The following is a 26,103-nucleotide window of genomic DNA, read 5'->3' as shown; positions in this document are numbered from 1 at the left end:
CGCGGCTCTCGGGCGTCATACGCGCTAACGCGGCGCGCGTCACCGCGTCGTGCACCGCGCGGAACGTCGCCTCCGCGTACGCAGTAACAATGTACTATATCTATGTTACTTACCGGCGCGGCTCTCGGGCGTCATACGCGCTAACGCGGCGCGCGTCACCGCGTCGTGCACCGCGCGGAACGTCGCCTCCGCGTACGCGGTAACAATGTACTATATCTATGTTACTTACTGGCGCGGCTCTCGGGCGTCATACGCGCTAACGCGGCGCACGTCACCGCGTCGTGCACCGCGCGGAACGTCGCCTCCGCGTACGCAGTAACAATGTCCTATATCTATGTTACTTACCGGCGCGGCTCTCGGGCGTCATACGCGCTAACGCGGCGCGCGTCACCGCGTCGTGCACCGCGCGGAACGTCGCCTCCGCGTACGCAGTAACAATGTACTATATCTATGTTACTTACCGGCGCGGCTCTCGGGCGTCATACGCGCTAACGCGGCGCGCGTCACCGCGTCGTGCACCGCGCGGAACGTCGCCTCCGCGTACGCAGTAACAATGTACTATATCTATGTTACTTACCGGCGCGGCTCTCGGGCGTCATACGCGCTAACGCGGCGCGCGTCACCGCGTCGTGCACCGCGCGGAACGTCGCCTCCGCGTACGCAGTAACAATGTACTATATTTATGTTACTTACCGGCGCGGCTCTCGGGCGTCATACGCGCTAACGCGGCGCGCGTCACCGCGTCGTGCACCGCGCGGAACGTCGCCTCCGCGTACGCAGTAACAATGTACTATATCTATGTTACTTACCGGCGCGGCTCTCGGGCGTCATACGCGCTAACGCGGCGCGCGTCACCGCGTCGTGCACCGCGCGGAACGTCGCCTCCGCGTACGCAGTAACAATGTACTATATCTATGTTACTTACCGGCGCGGCTCTCGGGCGTCATACGCGCTAACGCGGCGCGCGTCACCGCGTCGTGCACCGCGCGGAACGTCGCCTCCGCGTACGCAGTAACAATGTACTATATCTATGTTACTTACCGGCGCGGCTCTCGGGCGTCATACGCGCTAACGCGGCGCGCGTCACCGCGTCGTGCACCGCGCGGAACGTCGCCTCCGCGTACGCAGTAACAATGTACTATATCTATGTTACTTACCGGCGCGGCTCTCGGGCGTCATACGCGCTAACGCGGCGCGCGTCACCGCGTCGTGCACCGCGCGGAACGTCGCCTCCGCGTACGCAGTAACAATGTACTATATCTATGTTACTTACCGGCGCGGCTCTCGGGCGTCATACGCGCTAACGCGGCGCGCGTCACCGCGTCGTGCACCGCGCGGAACGTCGCCTCCGCGTACGCGGTAACAATGTACTATATCTATGTTACTTACCGGCGCGGCTCTCGGGCGTCATACGCGCTAACGCGGCGCGCGTCACCGCGTCGTGCACCGCGCGGAACGTCGCCTCCGCGTACGCAGTAACAATGTACTATATCTATGTTACTTACCGGCGCGGCTCTCGGGCGTCATACGCGCTAACGCGGCGCGCGTCACCGCGTCGTGCACCGCGCGGAACGTCGCCTCCGCGTACGCAGTAACAATGTACTATATCTATGTTACTTACCGGCGCGGCTCTCGGGCGTCATACGCGCTAACGCGGCGCGCGTCACCGCGTCGTGCACCGCGCGGAACGTCGCCTCCGCGTACGCGGTAACAATGTACTATATCTATGTTACTTACCGGCGCGGCTCTCGGGCGTCATACGCGCTAACGCGGCGCGCGTCACCGCGTCGTGCACCGCGCGGAACGTCGCCTCCGCGTACGCAGTAACAATGTACTATATCTATGTTACTTACCGGCGCGGCTCTCGGGCGTCATACGCGCTAACGCGGCGCGCGTCACCGCGTCGTGCACCGCGCGGAACGTCGCCTCCGCGTACGCAGTAACAATGTACTATATCTATGTTACTTACCGGCGCGGCTCTCGGGCGTCATACGCGCTAACGCGGCGCGCGTCACCGCGTCGTGCACCGCGCGGAACGTCGCCTCCGCGTACGCAGTAACAATGTACTATATCTATGTTACTTACCGGCGCGGCTCTCGGGCGTCATACGCGCTAACGCGGCGCGCGTCACCGCGTCGTGCACCGCGCGGAACGTCGCCTCCGCGTACGCAGTAACAATGTACTATATCTATGTTACTTACCGGCGCGGCTCTCGGGCGTCATACGCGCTAACGCGGCGCGCGTCACCGCGTCGTGCACCGCGCGGAACGTCGCCTCCGCGTACGCAGTAACAATGTACTATATCTATGTTACTTACCGGCGCGGCTCTCGGGCGTCATACGCGCTAACGCGGCGCGCGTCACCGCGTCGTGCACCGCGCGGAACGTCGCCTCCGCGTACGCAGTAACAATGTACTATATCTATGTTACTTACCGGCGCGGCTCTCGGGCGTCATACGCGCTAACGCGGCGCGCGTCACCGCGTCGTGCACCGCGCGGAACGTCGCCTCCGCGTACGCAGTAACAATGTACTATATCTATGTTACTTACCGGCGCGGCTCTCGGGCGTCATACGCGCTAACGCGGCGCGCGTCACCGCGTCGTGCACCGCGCGGAACGTCGCCTCCGCGTACGCAGTAACAATGTACTATATCTATGTTACTTACCGGCGCGGCTCTCGGGCGTCATACGCGCTAACGCGGCGCGCGTCACCGCGTCGTGCACCGCGCGGAACGTCGCCTCCGCGTACGCAGTAACAATGTACTATATCTATGTTACTTACCGGCGCGGCTCTCGGGCGTCATACGCGCTAACGCGGCGCGCGTCACCGCGTCGTGCACCGCGCGGAACGTCGCCTCCGCGTACGCAGTAACAATGTACTATATCTATGTTACTTACCGGCGCGGCTCTCGGGCGTCATACGCGCTAACGCGGCGCGCGTCACCGCGTCGTGCACCGCGCGGAACGTCGCCTCCGCGTACGCAGTAACAATGTACTATATCTATGTTACTTACCGGCGCGGCTCTCGGGCGTCATACGCGCTAACGCGGCGCGCGTCACCGCGTCGTGCACCGCGCGGAACGTCGCCTCCGCGTACGCAGTAACAATGTACTATATCTATGTTACTTACCGGCGCGGCTCTCGGGCGTCATACGCGCTAACGCGGCGCGCGTCACCGCGTCGTGCACCGCGCGGAACGTCGCCTCCGCGTACGCAGTAACAATGTACTATATCTATGTTACTTACCGGCGCGGCTCTCGGGCGTCATACGCGCTAACGCGGCGCGCGTCACCGCGTCGTGCACCGCGCGGAACGTCGCCTCCGCGTACGCAGTAACAATGTACTATATCTATGTTACTTACCGGCGCGGCTCTCGGGCGTCATACGCGCTAACGCGGCGCGCGTCACCGCGTCGTGCACCGCGCGGAACGTCGCCTCCGCGTACGCAGTAACAATGTACTATATCTATGTTACTTACCGGCGCGGCTCTCGGGCGTCATACGCGCTAACGCGGCGCGCGTCACCGCGTCGTGCACCGCGCGGAACGTCGCCTCCGCGTACGCAGTAACAATGTACTATATCTATGTTACTTACCGTCGCGGCTCTCGGGCGTCATACGCGCTAACGCGGCGCGCGTCACCGCGTCGTGCACCGCGCGGAACGTCGCCTCCGCGTACGCCGGCACCAAGTACCTGCAACAAACAGGCTCGTTACAACCATTTTCAATGCTCCATAGGTTATCGATTATATTATAATAATAGGTAAACTGAAATAAATGTCATATACGAAGGAAAAAATGACCAAAGCCTCCAGTGTCCAGAGCTGGAATCGAACCAGCGTACCCCGTTTACCGGGCAGGTGCCTAAACCGCTCGGCTATCCGGTCACGGTGGCATAGGTCGAAATTTCCAAGTATATGACACAACAATTCCCGAAGGCTTGTGGCGCCCCCTGGCTTTTTTTTCCTTCGTATATGATATTTATTTCAGTTTATAGTTTAAATAGTAGTGTGTCTACTTGAAAAACTACAAATTAAAATATTTTCATAAAAATAATTTAATTTGTTCTTAGAACATAATAGGTATAACATTACAGGTCCTGAACGACTGACTGATGTATACCCGGTTACCTATGCATAGCAGTTTCGTCAAGTGAGAACCGAATCTTTCTAATTAAACAGAAATCAACCTCGTTTTGTAACTAGAAAGGTTCACTACGGCTCTGAATTTGTGGTAGTATATGATGAGTTTTTGTTCACTTGACGATTTAGAAAGATAGAGTTTTTTCCTTGAATGTATTATTGATGGCGCACGCCCCGCACTGTGTACCTCGGGAGGTCCTTGAGCGGCGACAAGAGTTCCCTCAGCCGGGTGGCTACGTGCGCGAGCCGCGGCGCCGGCAGCCGGCGCCACGTGTAGTCCAGCAGCCAGTCGCCGGCGCGCAGGTTGTCGCACACGGCGTGCCCGAGCGCGTCGCCCGCGCGGACCTCCTCCAGCAGCGACACCAGGCCCTGTGTGTTATACGAGTACACACGAGTGTTATACATGTACACTATCTCATACACTCGCAACACCATTACACCACTGCAGGCCAGGTTACATACTTAACCGCCTATTCATGCTGCGTCAAGAAAACATTTTTATTTTATGCGAGTTATTAACCTTGGCCTCACATATATATTAAGCGAATTGATTTATGTAATTGTAAAAATCATACAAGTGGCAAAGAAATGGCAATCGTATCGATAGTTATAGAGCGGTTTTTTTCTAGTAGTGCCGTGGTCACGATAATTACTAACAAATTACTTTAAATTAATTACTTGTGGAATGGTTAATGATTAATAAAATAGCTTGGAATGGTTTAAAATTAACAATAATGGTTTAAACTAATTGAAAATCTGATTCAAATCATCAGTGTTTGTAAAAAGATCTAACAAGTTAAATATCTGCACTACTGTGCACGCGCCAAGACTAGCCGAGCGAAATAAACAAAATTATCGAGATATGATGTACATTGTGGACAAGGTAAACATAAAGTTTCAACTGCATAGCTCTTACACTTTAGATTTTATTGTTATAGTAGGCGGCTGTAGTACAGAATACCGACCTGCAGGCCGGCGTAGACGAGCGGGCCGTGGCCGGGCACGTCGTAGACCCCCCCGGCGCCCGCGTCGCGCTCCTCCGCGTCGCACCGGTACAGCAGCACGTTGAAGTCGGCCAGGTCGAGCGGCTGCAGGGCGCGCTGCAGGCCGAGCGCGTCGCGCGCGCGCGCCTCCCACGCCGACAGCGCGCGCGTGAGGGGGGCGAGGGCGGCAAGGTGCGCGGCGCGAGGCGCTGGCAAACATGATCATACATACATACAGTAAAAAAAATATGGCATAAATAAAACACGACTGCTTTCTGACAAAATAGTCGGTGACCACTACAGCTAGCTCCAGTTGACTAAGAAAAAAAATAACAAAAATAATATTTATGGGTTACAAAATTAAACAAAGCCGGGCGAAACAGCGCGCCAGTTGAAAATAGCTGGAACCGCGTCTCTGTCTGCACACGGCTATGGATCCGACTCCTAAACGTAGCGAGCATACTACACAGTCTCTCACCTATTCGCACGGCTATCACCGCGCCGGGGGGGAAGGCGCGCCAGTCCAGCACGGTGTGGGCCCCGTCCCTCCGAGCGGGCGACACGAACCGCGCGGCATCCATTACGGGCCGACGTCGTACGGCGGCCGTCCACTGCTCCAGGCCGTTGATGAAGCGCGCATTTTTGGTGTAGACCGCGCCGCTCCTGTACGAGTCACGTGGCTTGTTAGATCGTATAGAAAAATTAACTAGTGAGTGCCAATGATGCAACATTTGGTCAGCAATGACAATTGAAGTACATTTTTTTTTAAATCAAGATCATGTTTTCGCTAGAATATTTAGAATTTAGAACCCTACAAATCTAAAACCTGAGTATCAGTAAACTTGTGTAACAAAAGTATCGTGGTTTTCTTACAATTGGTGCCGTGACCAGGATAAACAAAAAAAATGTTTTCATTAATTATTTGTAAAATACTGTGAGTTTTAATACAAATAAATTAGTACGTTTGTTATTTAAATAATTCGTAAAACGCGCACTACGTATTTTGGCCGGAGTGAATAATAGACACTCGTGCAGAGATATATTCGTGGAACAACGCATTACGAAGCATTTTTCATTATATTATTTCGAAATCATAATATGTTCGTTAGAAATAATATATCAGACTTCAATTCAAACCCGTTCATGTTGAGGGTATAAATGTCCGTTCAATGGGGCGGTTGAGAACTATTGCCCGCCGCATACGGCGGCATAGGCCATAGCCTTAGCTTAAAAAAATCCTCGTGTGATAGGACCTACTTATTATGAACGACTTCCGGCCGTTAAAAGAAGTGAACTCATGAACTGTGTGATCAAACATTCACTTCAAATGCCGATTAAGAGATTTTTTGGTGGATAGACCGTTGTATTCTGTTAGTGAATTTATGAAAGATGTATAGATATTGACGATCAGGAGATACGATCTTGACATTATTTTGAAATCCTGTAATTATTTAATTTTTATTTAATATTTTATTGATTATGTTCTTGTAAATCTGTTTTGACGATAATAATATGAATTCTTGTAGATTGACATGCCTGCAATTTACAAGTATAATGTAATCTGTATTATGAAATAAATAAATCTAAATCTATTGTTGAATTGTATTTGGATTTAGTTTTCATTGGAGAAGTTGTAAAAAATCAATACACTGAACATAGTGGTAAATTAACATATTTCTGTAAAGCAATTCACACACGCCTCGGAATTCCTACCTTGGCTGCAGCAAAGATAGATATAACTCCGTAATAGATGGATACAGTCTAAGGAAAAAACGTGCCTCGAAAATCAAGAAAATTTGATTCTCGTTCAGAGGGCGCTACTAGCTTTGGCCAACTGTCGTATAGATGGCGTTGACGGGTTCGTTTGTTATTTAACAATTTTAACGCATATCAGTGAAAGAACATGGGTCAAAAGCATAAAAATAATTAATGCAAATAAAAAAAATCATTTGTCCATATCTAAATACATTTTATCGTATTTTTAAAAATATTTATTTTTAGTTTTAAAGTGTGTCGACAGATGACAGTGAATTTACTGGGGTTACAAAATTTACTATGACAGTACCGCTCTAGTATAAGTTACTCTATGGCTGCAGCTTCATATCAACGAGAACGCCATGTGTGCCACAATAAAGCGCCGAGACGTGGACGAGTGGCGGGTTACTGCCCTCACCGCGTCCGTCATCCGATCCACGCACTGCACATCCATGTGCTTCATAATGCCTTACCTGGGCTGGAGCTCCATCTCAAAGAGTATCTCCTCGAGATCTCCCTCGAAGCGCAGCGGTGGAGGAAGGGGAGCATCCCCCTGCGGCGCCGAGAACGCCGTGTGCGCTACCAGCAGCACCGAGCGCCGAGATGTGGGCGAGTGGCGGGTCACCGCTGTCACCGCGTCCGTCATCTGATCCACGTATACCTGCACAAGTGCATACTTATATATGCTCTCTACTTTTGGCCTACTCCCAGGTCATACTCTAGCGACCAGAGGAAGCAACTGTCTCGACCACCTCATGACAAAACTTGATGTAAGTAAAATAACAGCCGATGCGGATTGCGGTTGTGCTCAACGCATCAATAATAAACCATCTCACTACGCTTATGGCGCTTTTTGATCACGTAACAAAATACTCTAGTTATAAAACAACAAATATAATAGAACGCTTTAATTATGACACAGCTATCAATAGTATCAATAACCTACTTCTTAGAAATCTTGAATAGATCATAAATAGCAATGATCCGGAAAATATAGTATTTAGAACAACTTATAAAAATACTAAAGGAATCACTTAAAGAGAGCAAAACTAAAAAACGCATTTCAAATAAGAAACGCGATTTTTTTTCAAACCCTGGATAAGACCCGGTATTTTGAGATGTATAAGAAATAGGAATAAGATGCAACTTAAATTACGTGCTGATTCTGAAAATGAGAGGCAGCTAGCAACCCGAAAGCTATGTGGAAGGTAATTAAATCTATTACGCAATATAAAAGAGATAATGGTCATCCTATTGAACTGCTTAGCGCTAAGCCTACTCCTAGTGTAGCTGTTATCTATGTTAATGAGTTTTTTGCTGACACTGGTACAAAATTAGCAAACAATATCTTGCAGGAAAACTGGGACGTACAGTCGAAGGCAAAAATATCGATCCAGACAAATGGCTCAAAAATATGTGAACACGACTTTATTGTTTAAGGTGTAAGAGCGTACACATATTTTTGAAACGTTGGGAATGTATATATATTTATGCCCTTGACAGTAAATCGCCGCGCTCAAACTCTAACAAATGACTCCAGATTAGCATCCTTTGTACTGCTAGACACTACTGCTACTACCACCACTACCACTACTGCTAGACCAGGAAGTTGACAGCATTTTAATGAATTTAAAGAACGACAGTGCTCCCGGGTATGATGGAATACCTACTGTATTCTTAAAGCTTGCTAGACAAATTATTGTTCCAATAATTTATTTATTTATTTATTTAATCTTTATTGCACAAAAGAAAATACAATCGTACAAAAGGCGGACTTAATGCTATGAGGCATTCTCTACCAGTCAACCTTCGGGCAAAGCAGATAATTTGTAGGCGGTGCAACATAGTGATTACATATATATATACAAGTATAGTTAAATAATGGACAGGCATAGACATACATACATATATCTGCATATATAATATTCATATAAATACATACAATATACATACATACAAATACATAAGATATCAGATGAAACTTTCAAAACAGAAACACTAAGAATTCATCGTTCTGCCAGCAAAGTACTCACGTAAGGATTTTTTAAATGCAAATCTATTCGGACACTGTCTAATTTTAACAGGGAGACTATTCCAAAGGCGAGCTGCCTGAATAGAGAAAGAATAGGACATGAAACCTGTTCGGTGAGATGGTATGGACAAAGAAAGGTTGCCAGTAGAGCGAAGTTGACGGACACGAGAAACACCATAGTAGTTGAAGAAAGATTTGAGATATTCGGGAGATTGGGGATCATTAATAACAGAAAAGAGGGTGCAAAGCATGCGAATATTTCGACGAACACGTATAGGAAACCAGCCGAGTTTAGAGCGGAAAGAGGAGACATGGTCGTATTTACGAAGACAGAAAATGAAACGAATGCAGTTATTTAGTAAACGATCTAACTTGTTCAAGAGCTCTTCATTTAAGTCTGGATAACACACATCACCGTAGTCAATTATAGGTAGGATTAATGTCTGTGCTAATAATATTTTTGTTTTAACGGGTAAAAAGTGTTTAAGTCTGTTAAGGGCATGTAGAGATCCAGTGACTTTTCGGCAAATTTCAGCTACCTGTATCTTCCAACTCAGGGTGCTGTCTAAATAGACGCCTAGGTCTTTTACACTCTGGCTGTAAGGAATCGGAGTGCCATTAAAATATACGGGGGGTGTAGAATCTATTTTCGCGAGCTGGCGTTCGCTACCTATGACAATGGCCTGACACTTAGACGGATTGACAAACAGACCGAACTTCTCAGACCATCGCTGGATATGTAAGAGGTCTAGATTTAATTTGTCAACAGTAGCAGCTAGGTCAGTAACGCTACAATGGTCATAGAGTTGCAGGTCGTCGGCGTAAAGATGGTACGAGCAGCGAAGGTCAGGAGTAATAAAATTAATAAATATGGAGAACAGTAGTGGTGAAAGGATACCTCCTTGAGGCACGCCAGTGGCTAGGTCACACCATTCCGACAAAGCGCGATCAACTCGTACCGCTTGCTGACGTCCGCAAAGATAAGCCGAGAACCAATTTCGCGCACCAGGCGACACATTGAGGTGCTCAAGAAGGCCAAGGAGAATCTGATGGTCAACAGTGTTGAATGCGTTTGAAAAATCTACAAGGATAAGTACAGTGACCATTTGATTCTCCATGCCACGTCTGATGTCCTCAGTCACCTTAAGCAGCGCAGTACAGGTGCTATGTCCCGGCCGAAAACCTGACTGAAAGGGGCTCAGAAGTTTGTTTGAGAAAATAAACCTAGACAGCTGCTTGTGAGCCACCGCTTCAGCGATCTTCGACAGAAACGGGAGTATGGAAATGGGCCGGAAATGACTTACTAAAGAGGGGTTATTGATTTTTGGTAGAGGTATGACGAACGCCCTGCGCCAGAGAGATGGAAATTCGCCGTTAGAAAGCGAGAAGTTGATGATATCAGTCAGTATAGGAAGCACGCAGTCAAGGACAGATACTATCATATACCGGCCGATATCATCACAACCAACTGCCTTGGATTGAATTGACTTAATGATAGCCTTAACCTCTGATTGGGTAGTGAGTGAGAAAGAGAAAGAGACCGCGCCAATCGAAGGTAGGGACAAAACTTCAAAAAGGGTGTTAATTTTGACATTGTCATCAACGGAGAGGGCAGACGAGAAATGCTTGTTAAGGTCAGAAAGGGAGAAAGAGGTACTATCAAATTGACTTACAGGTTTGCCCAAACCTAGAGACTTCAGAAACTTCCAAACATTAGCCATGGAAGATGAGGTTACATTTTGATGAATAAACCGCCGCTTCGCTGAACGCACCATCTGGTTGCACCTGTTGCGGGCGGTTTTAAAGAGCGTCCAGTTTTCATCAGAGCGGTCACGCTTAAAACGTCTGAAGGCACGGTCTCTTTTACGCATGGCTATGCGCACACCCTCTGTAATCCACGGCGCAGGAGCCCGCCTGACCCGAACCCTGTGTAACGGTGCATGCTTGTCAAAGGTTTTTAATATTGCTTCATTAAAAAGAGACAATTTGGTTTCTGTATTAGCAGCTGTCATCACAGGGGACCAGTCAATTGCGGCTGCGTCGCGGAGCAAAGCGTCAGTGTCAACTTTAGCGAAGCTACGCATGTATATTATGGCAGGTTTACACTTGCCCGGCTTGATATTGTAAGAAGCGAAAATTAAGTCGTGGTGGGAGAAACCGGGTGCAAGAAACTGACCATGTTTTATGACATTACTAGGGGAAGAAGTGAAAATAACATCCAGCCAAGTGTCAGAGGAAGCCGTATGGTGAGTAGGATTTAAGGGCAAAAAAGAGAAATTAACAGAATTAATTAAGAAATTTAATTTACGGCTTTTTGGAGTGTCCTTACAGAGATCAGTGTTAAGGTCACCCATAATGATGTGATGTGCGTAGTCCGAGCCTATAGACTCTAGAACTCTCTCTAGGTCGGAAAAGTAATCGATCATAGGGGGACAATAGACTACACCCAGTACCGCCTTGACTCCTTTGACATTCACCTCAAGAAACAACCATTCCGCAGAACCAGAGTAAAGAGAAGGCGAAACATTTATGATTTTGTACGGAATGTTACTTCTGAGGTAAATGGCAACACCACCACCACCCTTACCCGTGCGATCGTTTCTAATTAGAACAAAGCCGGGCAGGGGATAAGAAGTTGAGTCAAGGCTAGGCTTCAGCCAACTCTCCGAAACAAGTACCGCGTGGACAAAGTCAGTCTGAAATGTGTCAAACAGGTCTGTAAAGTGAGAAGGGATGCTTTGGGCGTTAATATGACACACGTTAAAGTTTTTGGAGTTGAGAAATTCGCGTGATACCAAGGTGCCCAAGTTGTGAGAACTGTCAAGTGAGTTTAGTGAGATAAAAGACGAACTATCATTGCTGGCAGAATAAAAACTTTCATCATCAGGCATAAGTATAAAATAAATACGTGAATATATAATATAATATATATATATAAATAACCGAAGATTTTTAATCTTATAAAATTACAAATAGGTATTATACACGCCCAACTGCTTATCCTGCCGGTTGCTTAGTGATAAAAAAAAAAAAAAAATTGAAAAAGATAATAAAATGAAAATACAAGTAAAATAAAATAAAAAAGAAAGAACATAATTTACAACACAAATTAAGCGACAATAACAGTAACTAAAACACGCCGAGTCAAACTGACTGAATTGACAGATGTCATCTCAAGTATCTGTTGAACGTCAAGTGCAAAACATGCAATTATATTTTAAAACAATACGATTAAAAAGGGTAAGAACTGAATTTTAAGATTACCGTGCAAAAACTGCGAAAGTGGATTACAAGTTGTAAACAACTGAGCCTGGAAAAGTACTGAGTAAACTAAATGTGCTCTAGCGGATTCAGACAAGGTAGTCATTACAAGATTTTGTTATGTCGCAAAATATCAACAATGGACTAGGCTACCGGATTTTAACGTCGAGACGGCCTGCATTGTTTCCGGAGTCGGCGGTGGCACTGCTCTGCTCTTCGGTCGCATCGGGGTCGGGCGTCGACGTCGACTGTGCCTGGCGGGTGGCCTGGCGGTCATTGCAGAGACCTTTAAGACGCTCAATATCTTCATCTGACTCGATACGTTCACGCACGCCCGAAGACAGCCTAACAAAAATATTCCCGTCGAGTGACCAGCAGCATTTCATGCCGAATGCCTTCCGTGCTTGAACAAACAACTCTTGCCGGTGCGGTGTAAGGAACTCTGATATGGCAAAAGGCGTTCCCTTACATGCTGTCTTCTTCTGCCAAACCAGGGACTTCAGACGCGGGTCTCCGAAGCGCACAAGAATTGGTCTCGCTCGGCCCTCAGTCACCTTTCCCAGCCTGTGACAGGCCTTAAATGAAGCAGGAGAGACATCGGGGATCTTAAGTCGCTCTGTGATAATGTTGGTGATAGAAGAAGCAGTGTTTTCACCAGGATCTTCTGGCACACCTTTGAAGAGAAGATATTTCCTTCTATGTCTCATTTCCAAGATATCCTGAGATTTACTGAGAGCATTTATTTGGCTACGAAGAAGTTTCAGTATGCCCAATGTGTAATCCTTAAAGCTAGAGAATTCTTCGCTAAGGCTACTCACTGTCGCTCTGGATGCTGGTGACTTCATTCTGGCCTCGAACTTTGAAAACATCTTGTTCACTGACTTCTCCAAGGACTTCTGTGTCTCTGCTATTTCACTGTAGCTTGCCATTTCTGATGTGTTGTACTTAGAGGTTATGTTTTTGACAGTTGTGAGAATCAGCAGGATTAAACAGTGCAAAATACTAAGACTTACTGCATCTACAGTGCTGCAAGTGTTTATTGAATGGAATTGAGCACTGATCTTTACTTCACAGTGATTACAATTACAAAATGTAAGTATTTTACAATTATTTGAATAAATTCTTTAAGTGTGATGTGTTGCGTTTTTTATGTCTACCGCCCAAAAAATAATATGTAAACTAGCAAACCTATGCTTTGCCACTGGTATCTTTCCCACCCAGCTTAAACTTGCCCTTGTGACCGCAGTATACAAGAGTGGAGAGAGAGACGAAGTTAACAATTATAGACCGATTTCTGTATTATCACCTATATCCAAATTTTTAGAAAAATTGATTAGCGTTTGAATTACTATTTAAATAAATTCAAAATTCTGTCTAACTCTCAGTACGGATTTAGACACGGGAAATGTACAGAGGATGCTATACTAGCACTCACTACCTCAGTCACCAAGCAACTGGACATGGGCCGTAAATGTTTGGCTGTCTTCCTTGATTTAAAAAAGGCCTTTGACACCCTGGACTCACACTTCATTCTTGTTCGAAAGCTGGAGACTATAGGTATAAGAGGGAAACCTCTACAGCTCTTAGCTACCTCCGGGGTCGATGCCAAATTGTTAAGATTGGAAATCATGTTAGTACAAAAAGAGATATCAGGTATGGCGTCCCTCAGGGAAGTGTGCTAGGCCCAATTATGTTTCTAACATATATCAACGATTTGTCGAATCTTGGCATTGACGGAGGAGAGATTTTCTCTTACGCAGATGACACGGCGGTTATTTTGAACGATAGTACCTGGGCTATCGTTTTTGATAAAGCTGAGCAAGGTCTTCAGCATAAATTTTCATGGTTGAATGCTAACCTTCTAACACTAAATATTACCAAAACAAATTATATAATGCTTCACAAAGTATAAAAACACACAACCACCTAATACCCCTAAATTAAAAATACACACTTGTAACCCTCAAAATACTGTAAATTGTAATTGTAACGAAATAAAAAAAGAAAGCAGCACTAAGTATCTCGGAATAATGCTAGATCAGAGGCTCTCATGGTATCCGCATATTGAGTTTATAGCTATTTATAGCTGATTCGAAATTTAGCTAGGATATTTAAAATACTTAAGAATATCGCGTCTAAAGCTTTACTTAAACAACTATATTTAACTCTAGGCCAGTCCGTTATGACTTATTGTATCCCAGTATGGAGCGGAACAAACAAGACCAAATTCATGGATGCTGAAAGGGGTCCAAAACCAACAACCCTAACATCACCCACTCCAAACCTTACAGATACCCAACCATTGAACTGTACGAGGATTGTGATCTACTTACTATGAGGAAACTTTATATTCTATTCACACTACTAAAACAAAACAATAAAATAAAAACCCCTCACAGTAACACGGAGAAGGAAAACAAATGTAATTTCTAAGCCAATTTACAAGCCAGCCTGTTCACGTATATATAGGTAATCATAATCACATAAACAAAATAATTTCTATATACCCTTTGCAATTGTACAGCTGTAAAGGGGCCCACTAACTACCAGTCCGCCGGACGATATCGGTCTGTCAGTTAGAACAAAAATTTGACAGTTCCGAACAACTGGCAGGCCGATATTGTCTGGCGGACTGATAGTCAGTGGACCCCTTAAGAAAGCTATAGTTGAATGGATTAGAAAATTAGACTACAAGGAAACAGAAGCACTTTTACAAAGAGTCTCGGGGTACATCTGTTACAGCTGTAACGTACCTCGTCGTAGCCTTGTTGAGCGAGCTGATAGTGCAGCAGGTTGAGCTCTCTCCGAGCCTGTATCAGGCCGTGGGAGGCGCCCACGTTGCCCTCATCGGTGCCCCACTCGGGGTAGAGCCTCGCCTCGTCCACCACGTGTATGTGGTGCGGGACTAGCTCGTCCAGCCCGCGCGTCGAGCCCGATGCGCAGAACGCCATGGTCACTAGCGCCGCTGCAAAATACAAAAACGTCTGTAATATCGAAACTAGAATCAATAGTGGGACGCCAGACGCCAGTCGCGATCTATACGGTAACGCTGATGTCTGCGAATAGTACGACGGAATGTGAAGACCTCGGTTGAACGGCGCGGCGTACCTGTGGGCAGCGCGTCGTGCACGCACCGCTTCTCGAGCGGCGAGGGGTTGTCGCGCGTGAGGTCGAGCAGCATGGCGGGCGCGACGCCGGGTCTGGCTGTGTCTACTCGTACCTGTGGGCAGCGCGTCGTGCACGCACCGCTTCTCGAGCGGCGAGGGGTTGTCGTGCGTGAGGTCGAGCAGCATGGCGGGCGCGACGCCGGGTCTGGCTGTGTCTACTCGTACCTGTGGGCAGCGCGTCGTGCACGCACCGCTTCTCGAGCGGCGAGGGGTTGTCGTGCGTGAGGTCGAGCAGCATGGCGGGCGCGACGCCGGGTCTGGCTGTGTCTACTCGTACCTGTGGGCAGCGCGTCGTGCACGCACCGCTTCTCGAGCGGCGAGGGGTTGTCGTGCGTGAGGTCGAGCAGCATGGCGGGCGCGACGCCGGGTCTGGCTGTGTCTACTCGTACCTGTGGGCAGCGCGTCGTGCACGCACCGCTTCTCGAGCGGCGAGGGGTTGTCGTGCGTGAGGTCGAGCAGCATGGCGGGCGCGACGCCGGGCCGGGCGGCGTCCACCCGCGCGCGGAGGAAGGCTCCCACCGGGCGCCCGCCGAAGCGGTGCAGCAGGCGGCTTTGTTCACGAGAATCCCATGCAGACTGCGCCTCTACGATACACGGAAATATTCATTAGCCTACAATTTGATTATCTCTCAAAAACCACAGAAAAGTGGGTCCGATGAAAAAGAGGGGGGAAAAGTTGTTGGCATGGAGACTTTAAATTAGTTTGATGGCTTAAAAAAAAGTTAATGATCGCCAAATACCCTTCAGAAATAGCGCACAGGAAAGACCGACTACCGAGACGTAATGTAAAGACTCCCCGCGGATGAGCGCGGAGATGCTGAGTCGGTTGACGAAGATGTTGTCGACATGATCCGAGTTGGTGAACAGCTCCGCCCCACGAACAGGTCCGGCTCCACTCCGCCACCTGACACGCGCACGCTACAGTAAACGTGACGGAGACTCACCGCGGATGAGCGCGGAGATGCCGAGCCGGTTGACGAAGATGTTGTCGACATGATCCGAGTTGGTGAACAGCTCCGCCCCACGAACAGGTCCGGCTCCACTCCGCCACCTGACACGCGCACGCTACAGTAAACGTGACGGAGACTCACCGCGGATGAGCGCGGAGATGCCGATCCGGTTGACGAAGATGTTGTCGACATGATCCGAGTTGGTGAACAGCTCCGCCCCACGAACAGGTCCGGCTCCACTCCGCCACCTGACACGCGCACGCTACAGTAAACGTGACGGAGACTCACCGCGGATGAGCGCGGAGATGCCGAGCCGGTTGACGAAGATGTTGTCGACATGATCCGAGTTGGTGAACAGCTCCGCCCCACGAACAGGTCCGGCTCCACTCCGCCACCTGACACGCGCACGCTACAGTAAACGTGACGGAGACTCACCGCGGATGAGCGCGGAGATGCCGAGCCGGTTGACGAAGATGTTGTCGACATGATCCGAGTTGGTGAACAGCTCCGCCCCACGAACAGGTCCGGCTCCACTCCGCCACCTGACACGCGCACGCTACAGTAAACGTGACGGAGACTCACCGCGGATGAGCGCGGAGATGCCGAGCCGGTTGACGAAGATGTTGTCGACATGATCCGAGTTGGTGAACAGCTCCGCCCCACGAACAGGTCCGGCTCCACTCCGCCACCTGACACGCGCACGCTACAGTAAACGTGACGGAGACTCACCGCGGATGAGCGCGGAGATGCCGAGCCGGTTGACGAAGATGTTGTCGACATGATCCGAGTTGGTGAACAGCTCCGCCCCACGAACAGGTCCGGCTCCACTCCGCCACCTGACACGCGCACGCTACAGTAAACGTGACGGAGACTCACCGCGGATGAGCGCGGAGATGCCGAGCCGGTTGACGAAGATGTTGTCGACATGATCCGAGTTGGTGAACAGCTCCGCCGCCACGAACAGGTCCGGCTTCACGTTGCGCGCGCAGTCCATCATGTACTCCGCCACCTGACGCACACACACACCGATAAACATACCGTTTACATTGGTGCGTAAGTTAATCCAAAAGGCAGAACTTCGAAATGAAACTGGCCTGTGCCAGTTGTAACAAAAGCTTTTTCTTCGTTCACATTGTATTCAGCAGCAGATTTATTTTATTAATTTGTGCTATTTAGTGGAGTGCCCAAGTTGAAGGAAAAACAACATTTTAGTTAGGGCCGAGTGCTCGTTCCGATCGGCTGTTCCGCGACCTACCGCGTGACTCATCTGTTTACGCCGTGCGAACGTGTCTCGTTTATACAATAACCGACCTAATTAATACAGTGACTGAGTTGTCTTTAACTTGAAGTGTCGTGTAATTACACTAATTTGCACCATGATTTGCCCAAAGTGCGAACTCGAAGTTACTGATGGTGTTGTATGCAGTGATTGTAAAGGTAGTCTTCATTTCGGATGTGCTGGTCTCCTGGAAACTACTCACCGCAAGATGACAAGCGAAAAAAAAGCGAGCTGGCGTTGTGCCTCCTGCCGCGGTGGCGGTATTATTCCGACACCTACAAATGTAAAAAATGCGAAAGTAGAAAAACAACCGCTCCTGGCGAAGACTCACAATACTTCTACCGGTACCGAAGACTCCAGTGTAAATACTCAGCTCGAACAAGGATTTAAATCCGTCCTGACGGAAATCAAGGAATTTCGAGCCCACTTCGGCGTCTTGCGGGCGGATCTACAATCCTGCAAAGATAGTGTCAACAATATCGAAGCGAAATTAAATGAGTTTGAACCTCGTTTGTCAACTGCAGAGGACCGGCTAAGCCTGCTAGAGGATAAATCTAAACTCCTGCCTAAGTTGCAGTCGGACAGATAAAGCCACGACTATTATTTCCACCCTCCAACAAGAATGTGAGGCTCGCGAACATACTCAAGAATGAACAATGTTGAGATTTCTGGCTTGCCTTTTAAAAAAGGGGAGAACCTAATTAGCATTCTAGAAAACATATACACCGTTTTGGGATTAAAATTGGAGGTTCAGTATATAGATAATGTTCAACGGGTGCGACGGTTCCATACTGTGACTAGCGAAGATGGCGGCGACAACGATTACGACCGGTCGTCGAATATACGTGAACCGGCTGCGATCGTTAAGTTTACCCGTCGTATTTACAAGGATGAACTTCTCTCTGCGGTGCGTGCACGAAGGGGCATTACGACATCTTCTATCGGCCTCCCCGGGCCAGCTGTGAACCTGTACCTGGGGGACCACCTCACTCCAGCCAGTAAGATGCTACTCAAGCAGGCGCGAGAGCTCAAAAAGGAAAACAAAAGCGCCTACCTATGGATAAGGGACTGTAAAATTTTAGCTAGAAAATCCGAGTCTTCTAAAGTTATGGTGGTTAACAAAAACTTCAATTTCAATAAGTTTAAGTGACTGTTTTTATTATAGGTAGTATTTTTCGTAAGTAAAAAAATTAATGTTCGTAAAGTATTTATATTAACGCCCCATATGAAATCCTCAGCATGTCTCGCTAATGAAATCGCCTTCTATATAAAAAATAATACAAATTCCTCGTTTTACTCGCAACACGAACCCCCATTTATCTTTAATATACTTTGGTACTCAGAGAGTACATGGCTCACTCTGGCTATAATACTAATTCAAGTACTTATAAACTTATCGCCGGCCTAACTGTTAATTTAACAGGTTATTATCAGAACGTAAGGGGACTGCGTACCAACACACACAGTTTTTATTCGCAGGTCGCATTGTTAAATTATGACTTTATATGTATTACCGAGAGCTGGTTAAATGCACAGTTTTTTGACAGGGAAATCTTCGATAGTAGGTATATTGTTTATCGCTGCGATAGATCAGCTGGCTCGAGTGGGGCGGAGCGGGGGGGGGGAGGGTGGCGGTCGCTGTGCGCCGGGAGTTCCTGCCGACTCCGCGAGACTGGCCCTGCCCCTCTCCTGCATCCTCCGAGTGCATATGGTTGTCAATACCTTTATCGCATACTGACGCTCAAGGACAAACATTCCTAAATATTTTGCGTTTACATTCCACACGGGCCGCAGTATAGGGATACGTTGGAAGACTTCTTTGAAATATGTAGTCAATTAATAATAGACAATCCAAATGATATTTTTCTTATAACAGGTGATTTTAATATTTCTGACGCGCAATGGACTAAAAATGATTGTTACAAAATGACCCTATCAAGCAGCAACAGTTATCCTTTACAATTGCTTAGTCAATTTTTATCATTCACAGGTGTTGAACAATATAACGGTTGTTATAATATTAATCAACGTGTGCTTGATCTTATTTTTTGCAATAAAAATTGTATGGTAACAGTAAGTGATGATTTTTTAACACCTGAGGATTTGCATCATAAGGCTCTTCAGATCGAACTTAGATTACGCGCCACCTCTGAGGCCAGCTTCCACTTACGTATATCGCTTCTATGAGGCGAACTTTAATCAAATAAATATTGAATTATCAAAAATTCACTGGGTCGAATATTTTCAAGGCCGCGCACTGGAGGATTGTGTATTACTATTTTATGATATATTAAATAAATTGATTGACAGATATGTTTCAAAGGTACCGCAACGTACATCGTGTTCTAGGCCTCCTTGGTATACTAGATCTCTTAGAAGACTTCTGAATGAGAAAAAGAAATATCATAGGCTGTGGAAGACTTTCGGTAATCCCTTAGATTTCGACACATTTAAAACTCTAAGAAAAAGAATTCTAAAATTAGAGCCAATATGTTACAGAAATTACATTAGTAATACTGAAGCCAAAATTAGTACTCACCCTAAATTCTTTTGGACGTATATAAAATCAGTTTTTGTTAAGAGCGGTCTCCCACAGCTGATGTACTATAAAGGTATGACAGCCTCAAATGGTACACAAATATGTGATTTTTTCAATCAACATTTCCACTCAGTTTTCGAAAAACCTACTGTTAGTTCTGTTGACCTGAATAATCTTCCACCTGTAAATGATACAGTGTTTGACATGGACACTATTTTTATAACAAAAGACCTTGTTAACAAATATCTTAAACGTATAAACATTAATAAGGGTGCTGGTCCTGACGGTATACCTCCCATCATAATTAAAAATTGCTCCTCTAGCTTAACATTACCGATAACTTTACTTTTTGAGAGGTCAACAGCCATTAGTTACACCAGTACCAAAAGGTGAAGTTAGCTCGGACATAGAGAAGTATCGCCCTATATCGAAATTGTGTCAGTTTGGCAAAATTTTAGAGAAGATTGTAAGTGATCAGCTTCCTACTGCTATGCGGCGTCATATAATTTCTAACCAACATGGTTTTCTCAGCGGTCGTAGTGTCGAATCTAATCTTCTATCATATACAGAAGCCATATTAACTGCATTAGATAACAACTGTCAAGTGGACGCTGTGTATACCGATTTTGCCAAGGCTTTCGACAAGGTCTGTCATGAGCGCTTACTTCTGAAGCTGTGGCATTTTGGTATACACGGATTACACGGGGATCTTTACCGTTGGATAAAATCTTATTTAGAAAATCGCTCGCAGGCTGTAGCTGTGAGAGGGCATATTTCTCATTACAGGTCTATCAGTTCTGGTGTACCGCAGGGTTCCCATTTGGGGCCCTTACTATTTGTCCTGTACCTTAATGATATCACTGGATGTATCAAGAACTCAAACATGCTCTTATACGCCGACGACACGAAATTTTTTAGAATCATACGAAATCCAGATGATTATAAGTTACTGCAAAATGATCTACATAATTTCCAGACTTTTTGTAACGCAAATAATCTTTTCTTAAATCCAGCAAAATGTTTTGTTATTAGCTTTAGTAGAAAAAGGACAACTATTAATTTCAAGTATGATCTGTGCGATAAAGAGTTAACCCGTGTGAACCAGATCCGTGACCTCGGCGTAATCATGGACTCAAAGCTTACCTTTGTGCCCCACATTGACAATATCTTAAAAAAATCTTTTAAACAGTTGGGATTCATATTGCGCGTAGGTAAGGATTTCAGGAGACCTTCGACGTATAAGATATTATTTAATAGCTATGTCCGTAGTCGATTGGAATTTGCTAGCGCAGTGTGGAACCCGCTATATAGAATTCATAGCGATAGAATAGAGAAAGTGCAAAAAAAGTTTGTAAAAGCAATTGATTACCGCACTGGTAATAAATACATAGATTACACTACCGCTATGAAAAGACATAATATTTCTCCCTTGAGCTTGCGTCGCGAACGCACTGATGTTATTATTCTGTATAAGGTCATTAACAACATTATCGACGCCCCTGAGTTATTAAAATCTATTTCCTTTAGAGTACCCCGTCGTTGTGAGCGAGCATGTAGAAAGAAGAACCTCTTTTATATTCCTCGTAGTCGAACTTCATACGCGAGAAACGGTTTCATTAGAAGAGCTTGCAGGATGTATGATAATAAATTTCAAAATTTAGATATTTTCAATAACAAGTTTTGTACCTTCAAACGCATGACCTTGAAGTGTATTAATAGGCTTTAACAGGCTTTAATTAGAAAATTTACTTTAATTGCACTTTTGTTTTGTTTACAATTTATCCATTTTAGTTTTATTTTCCATTCTTGTTTTATTTTTGTTAAAATGAAAGAGTATTGTTGTAACATTGTTTTGACAACTTGGAATTTCCATTTCTAGTCTAATTTAGTATTTATATAAGTCACATGGTTTTCATACTATTTTTTAGGAAACTGTAGGTCTATAAGTCTATTAACCTATATTGTAACAACAACAACTTATTAATATAAGAGACTGTTTGTTTCTAAAAAAAAAAAAAAAAAACATTTACTTTTAATCTTTAAATAAATGTGCCTCTAACAAGTTTGTTTTAAAAACTGAGGTGAAGTACGCCGTCGCTATAATATCTAAACTCACGTGCAGCGGGGTCGAATGACAGTTGTCAAGCCGGAGCCCGTCGAACAGCTCGGCCGTCAGCTCCACGTACTCGCGCATGTGCGCCCACAGCCACGGGCTGTCCTCCGGCTTGTCGCCGTATCTAAACACACCAACAACCTTCATCATAATTACAAATCAATATGACTGATAGTATATCTGTCACGTGTGTCATAAATTTGTGGACTTTTATTCTTATATATTGATTGGTTGTAATTCAGCAAAGTGGATAAGACTCTGCCTCAGTGGAAAGGCAACCTAAGTACGCTAATGAGATCTGAATTTGACGCTGTCGCCCCAGGCGAAGAGCTCCCTCCGGAAGTACACGTTGGAAGCGTTGGCGAAGTCCATGAGCGGGTCGGCGTCCATGACCCAGCCGTTGTGCGCCCTCTATACCTGAGCTTGACGCTGTCGCCCCAGGCGATGAGCTCCCTCCGGAGGTACACGTTGGAAGCGTTGGCGAAGTCCATGAGCGGGTCGGCGTCCATGACCCAGCCGTTGTGCGCCCTCTATACCTGAGCTTGACGCTGTCGCCCCAGGCGATGAGCTCCCTCCGGAGGTACACGTTGGAAGCGTTGGCGAAGTCCATGAGCGGGTCGGCGTCCATGACCCAGCCGTTGTGCGCCCTCTATACCTGAGCTTGACGCTGTCGCCCCAGGCGATGAGCTCCCTCCGGAGGTACACGTTGGAAGCGTTGGCGAAGTCCATGAGCGGGTCGGCGTCCATGACCCAGCCGTTGTGCGCCCTCTATACCTGAGCTTGACGCTGTCGCCCCAGGCGATGAGCTCCCTCCGGAGGTACACGTTGGAAGCGTTGGCGAAGTCCATGAGCGGGTCGGCGTCCATGACCCAGCCGTTGTGCGCCCTCTATACCTGAGCTTGACGCTGTCGCCCCAGGCGATGAGCTCCCTCCGGAGGTACACGTTGGAAGCGTTGGCGAAGTCCATGAGCGGGTCGGCGTCCATGACCCAGCCGTTGTGCGCCCTCTATACCTGAGCTTGACGCTGTCGCCCCAGGCGATGAGCTCCCTCCGGAGGTACACGTTGGAAGCGTTGGCGAAGTCCATGAGCGGGTCGGCGTCCATGACCCAGCCGTTGTGCGCCCTCTATACCTGAGCTTGACGCTGTCGCCCCAGGCGATGAGCTCCCTCCGGAGGTACACGTTGGAAGCGTTGGCGAAGTCCATGAGCGGGTCGGCGTCCATGACCCAGCCGTTGTGCGCCCTCTATACCTGAGCTTGACGCTGTCGCCCCAGGCGATGAGCTCCCTCCGGAGGTACACGTTGGAAGCGTTGGCGAAGTCCATGAGCGGGTCGGCGTCCATGACCCAGCCGTTGTGCGCCCTCTATACCTGAGCTTGACGCTGTCGCCCCAGGCGATGAGCTCCCTCCGGAGGTACACGTTGGAAGCGTTGGCGAAGTCCATGAGCGGGTCGGCGTCCATGACCCAGCCGTTGTGCGCCCTCTATACCTGAGCTTGACGCTGTCGCCCCAGGCGATGAGCTCCCTCCGGAGGTACACGTTGGAAGCGTTGGCGAAGTCCATGAGCGGGTCGGCGTCCATGACCCAGCCGTTGTGCGCCCTCTATACCTGAGCTTGACGCTGTCGCCCCAGGCGATGAGCTCCCTCCGGAGGTACACGTTGGAAGCGTTGGCGAAGTCCATGAGCGGGTCGGCGTCCATGACCCAGCCGTTGTGCGCCCTCTATACCTGAGCTTGACGCTGTCGCCCCAGGCGATGAGCTCCCTCCGGAGGTACACGTTGGAAGCGTTGGCGAAGTCCATGAGCGGGTCGGCGTCCATGACCCAGCCGTTGTGCGCCCTCTATACCTGAGCTTGACGCTGTCGCCCCAGGCGATGAGCTCCCTCCGGAGGTACACGTTGGAAGCGTTGGCGAAGTCCATGAGCGGGTCGGCGTCCATGACCCAGCCGTTGTGCGCCCTCTATACCTGAGCTTGACGCTGTCGCCCCAGGCGATGAGCTCCCTCCGGAGGTACACGTTGGAAGCGTTGGCGAAGTCCATGAGCGGGTCGGCGTCCATGACCCAGCCGTTGTGCGCCCTCTATACCTGAGCTTGACGCTGTCGCCCCAGGCGATGAGCTCCCTCCGGAGGTACACGTTGGAAGCGTTGGCGAAGTCCATGAGCGGGTCGGCGTCCATGACCCAGCCGTTGTGCGCCCTCTATACCTGAGCTTGACGCTGTCGCCCCAGGCGATGAGCTCCCTCCGGAGGTACACGTTGGAAGCGTTGGCGAAGTCCATGAGCGGGTCGGCGTCCATGACCCAGCCGTTGTGCGCCCTCTATACCTGAGCTTGACGCTGTCGCCCCAGGCGATGAGCTCCCTCCGGAGGTACACGTTGGAAGCGTTGGCGAAGTCCATGAGCGGGTCGGCGTCCATGACCCAGCCGTTGTGCGCCCTCTATACCTGAGCTTGACGCTGTCGCCCCAGGCGATGAGCTCCCTCCGGAGGTACACGTTGGAAGCGTTGGCGAAGTCCATGAGCGGGTCGGCGTCCATGACCCAGCCGTTGTGCGCCCTCTATACCTGAGCTTGACGCTGTCGCCCCAGGCGATGAGCTCCCTCCGGAGGTACACGTTGGAAGCGTTGGCGAAGTCCATGAGCGGGTCGGCGTCCATGACCCAGCCGTTGTGCGCCCTCTATACCTGAGCTTGACGCTGTCGCCCCAGGCGATGAGCTCCCTCCGGAGGTACACGTTGGAAGCGTTGGCGAAGTCCATGAGCGGGTCGGCGTCCATGACCCAGCCGTTGTGCGCCCTCTATACCTGAGCTTGACGCTGTCGCCCCAGGCGATGAGCTCCCTCCGGAGGTACACGTTGGAAGCGTTGGCGAAGTCCATGAGCGGGTCGGCGTCCATGACCCAGCCGTTGTGCGCCCTCTATACCTGAGCTTGACGCTGTCGCCCCAGGCGATGAGCTCCCTCCGGAGGTACACGTTGGAAGCGTTGGCGAAGTCCATGAGCGGGTCGGCGTCCATGACCCAGCCGTTGTGCGCCCTCTATACCTGAGCTTGACGCTGTCGCCCCAGGCGATGAGCTCCCTCCGGAGGTACACGTTGGAAGCGTTGGCGAAGTCCATGAGCGGGTCGGCGTCCATGACCCAGCCGTTGTGCGCCCTCTATACCTGAGCTTGACGCTGTCGCCCCAGGCGATGAGCTCCCTCCGGAGGTACACGTTGGAAGCGTTGGCGAAGTCCATGAGCGGGTCGGCGTCCATGACCCAGCCGTTGTGCGCCCTCTATACCTGAGCTTGACGCTGTCGCCCCAGGCGATGAGCTCCCTCCGGAGGTACACGTTGGAAGCGTTGGCGAAGTCCATGAGCGGGTCGGCGTCCATGACCCAGCCGTTGTGCGCCCTCTATACCTGAGCTTGACGCTGTCGCCCCAGGCGATGAGCTCCCTCCGGAGGTACACGTTGGAAGCGTTGGCGAAGTCCATGAGCGGGTCGGCGTCCATGACCCAGCCGTTGTGCGCCCTCTATACCTGAGCTTGACGCTGTCGCCCCAGGCGATGAGCTCCCTCCGGAGGTACACGTTGGAAGCGTTGGCGAAGTCCATGAGCGGGTCGGCGTCCATGACCCAGCCGTTGTGCGCCCTCTATACCTGAGCTTGACGCTGTCGCCCCAGGCGATGAGCTCCCTCCGGAGGTACACGTTGGAAGCGTTGGCGAAGTCCATGAGCGGGTCGGCGTCCATGACCCAGCCGTTGTGCGCCCTCTATACCTGAGCTTGACGCTGTCGCCCCAGGCGATGAGCTCCCTCCGGAGGTACACGTTGGAAGCGTTGGCGAAGTCCATGAGCGGGTCGGCGTCCATGACCCAGCCGTTGTGCGCCCTCTATACCTGAGCTTGACGCTGTC

At 48.8% G+C, this 26,103-nt stretch overlaps 2 protein-coding genes across 2 annotated transcripts in view; one reads left to right on the top strand and one right to left on the bottom strand.

The window, feature by feature from the left end:
* The window catches only part of LOC134742695 (glycogen debranching enzyme-like), a 52,166-nt gene that overhangs the window by 8,841 nt on the left and 17,222 nt on the right, over window positions 1-26,103 (bottom strand). Inside the window, exons 13-21 of the mRNA XM_063675886.1 lie at window positions 22,222-22,342; window positions 17,164-17,296; window positions 15,727-15,921; window positions 14,924-15,135; window positions 7,351-7,538; window positions 5,601-5,785; window positions 5,105-5,331; window positions 4,327-4,508; window positions 3,594-3,691 (exon numbers count right to left, since the gene is read on the bottom strand). Coding sequence (XP_063531956.1) covers window positions 3,594-3,691; window positions 4,327-4,508; window positions 5,105-5,331; window positions 5,601-5,785; window positions 7,351-7,538; window positions 14,924-15,135; window positions 15,727-15,921; window positions 17,164-17,296; window positions 22,222-22,342 — 1,541 coding nt within the window. The remainder of the gene's footprint in view (window positions 1-3,593; window positions 3,692-4,326; window positions 4,509-5,104; window positions 5,332-5,600; window positions 5,786-7,350; window positions 7,539-14,923; window positions 15,136-15,726; window positions 15,922-17,163; window positions 17,297-22,221; window positions 22,343-26,103) is intronic.
* Window positions 20,970-26,103, top strand: part of LOC134742696 (small ribosomal subunit protein eS4) — a 48,965-nt gene continuing 43,831 nt past the window's right edge. The window contains exon 1 of the mRNA XM_063675887.1: window positions 20,970-20,991. Within this exon, the coding sequence (XP_063531957.1) occupies window positions 20,989-20,991 (3 nt within the window). The 5' untranslated portion in view covers window positions 20,970-20,988. The remainder of the gene's footprint in view (window positions 20,992-26,103) is intronic.

Source organism: Cydia strobilella, chromosome 7 (genome assembly GCF_947568885.1).
Source record: "Cydia strobilella chromosome 7, ilCydStro3.1, whole genome shotgun sequence".
NCBI classification, from domain to species: Eukaryota; Metazoa; Arthropoda; class Insecta; order Lepidoptera; family Tortricidae; genus Cydia; species Cydia strobilella.
Note: the sequence above shows the minus strand (reverse complement) of the source record. Positions and strands in the feature narration are given on the sequence as shown.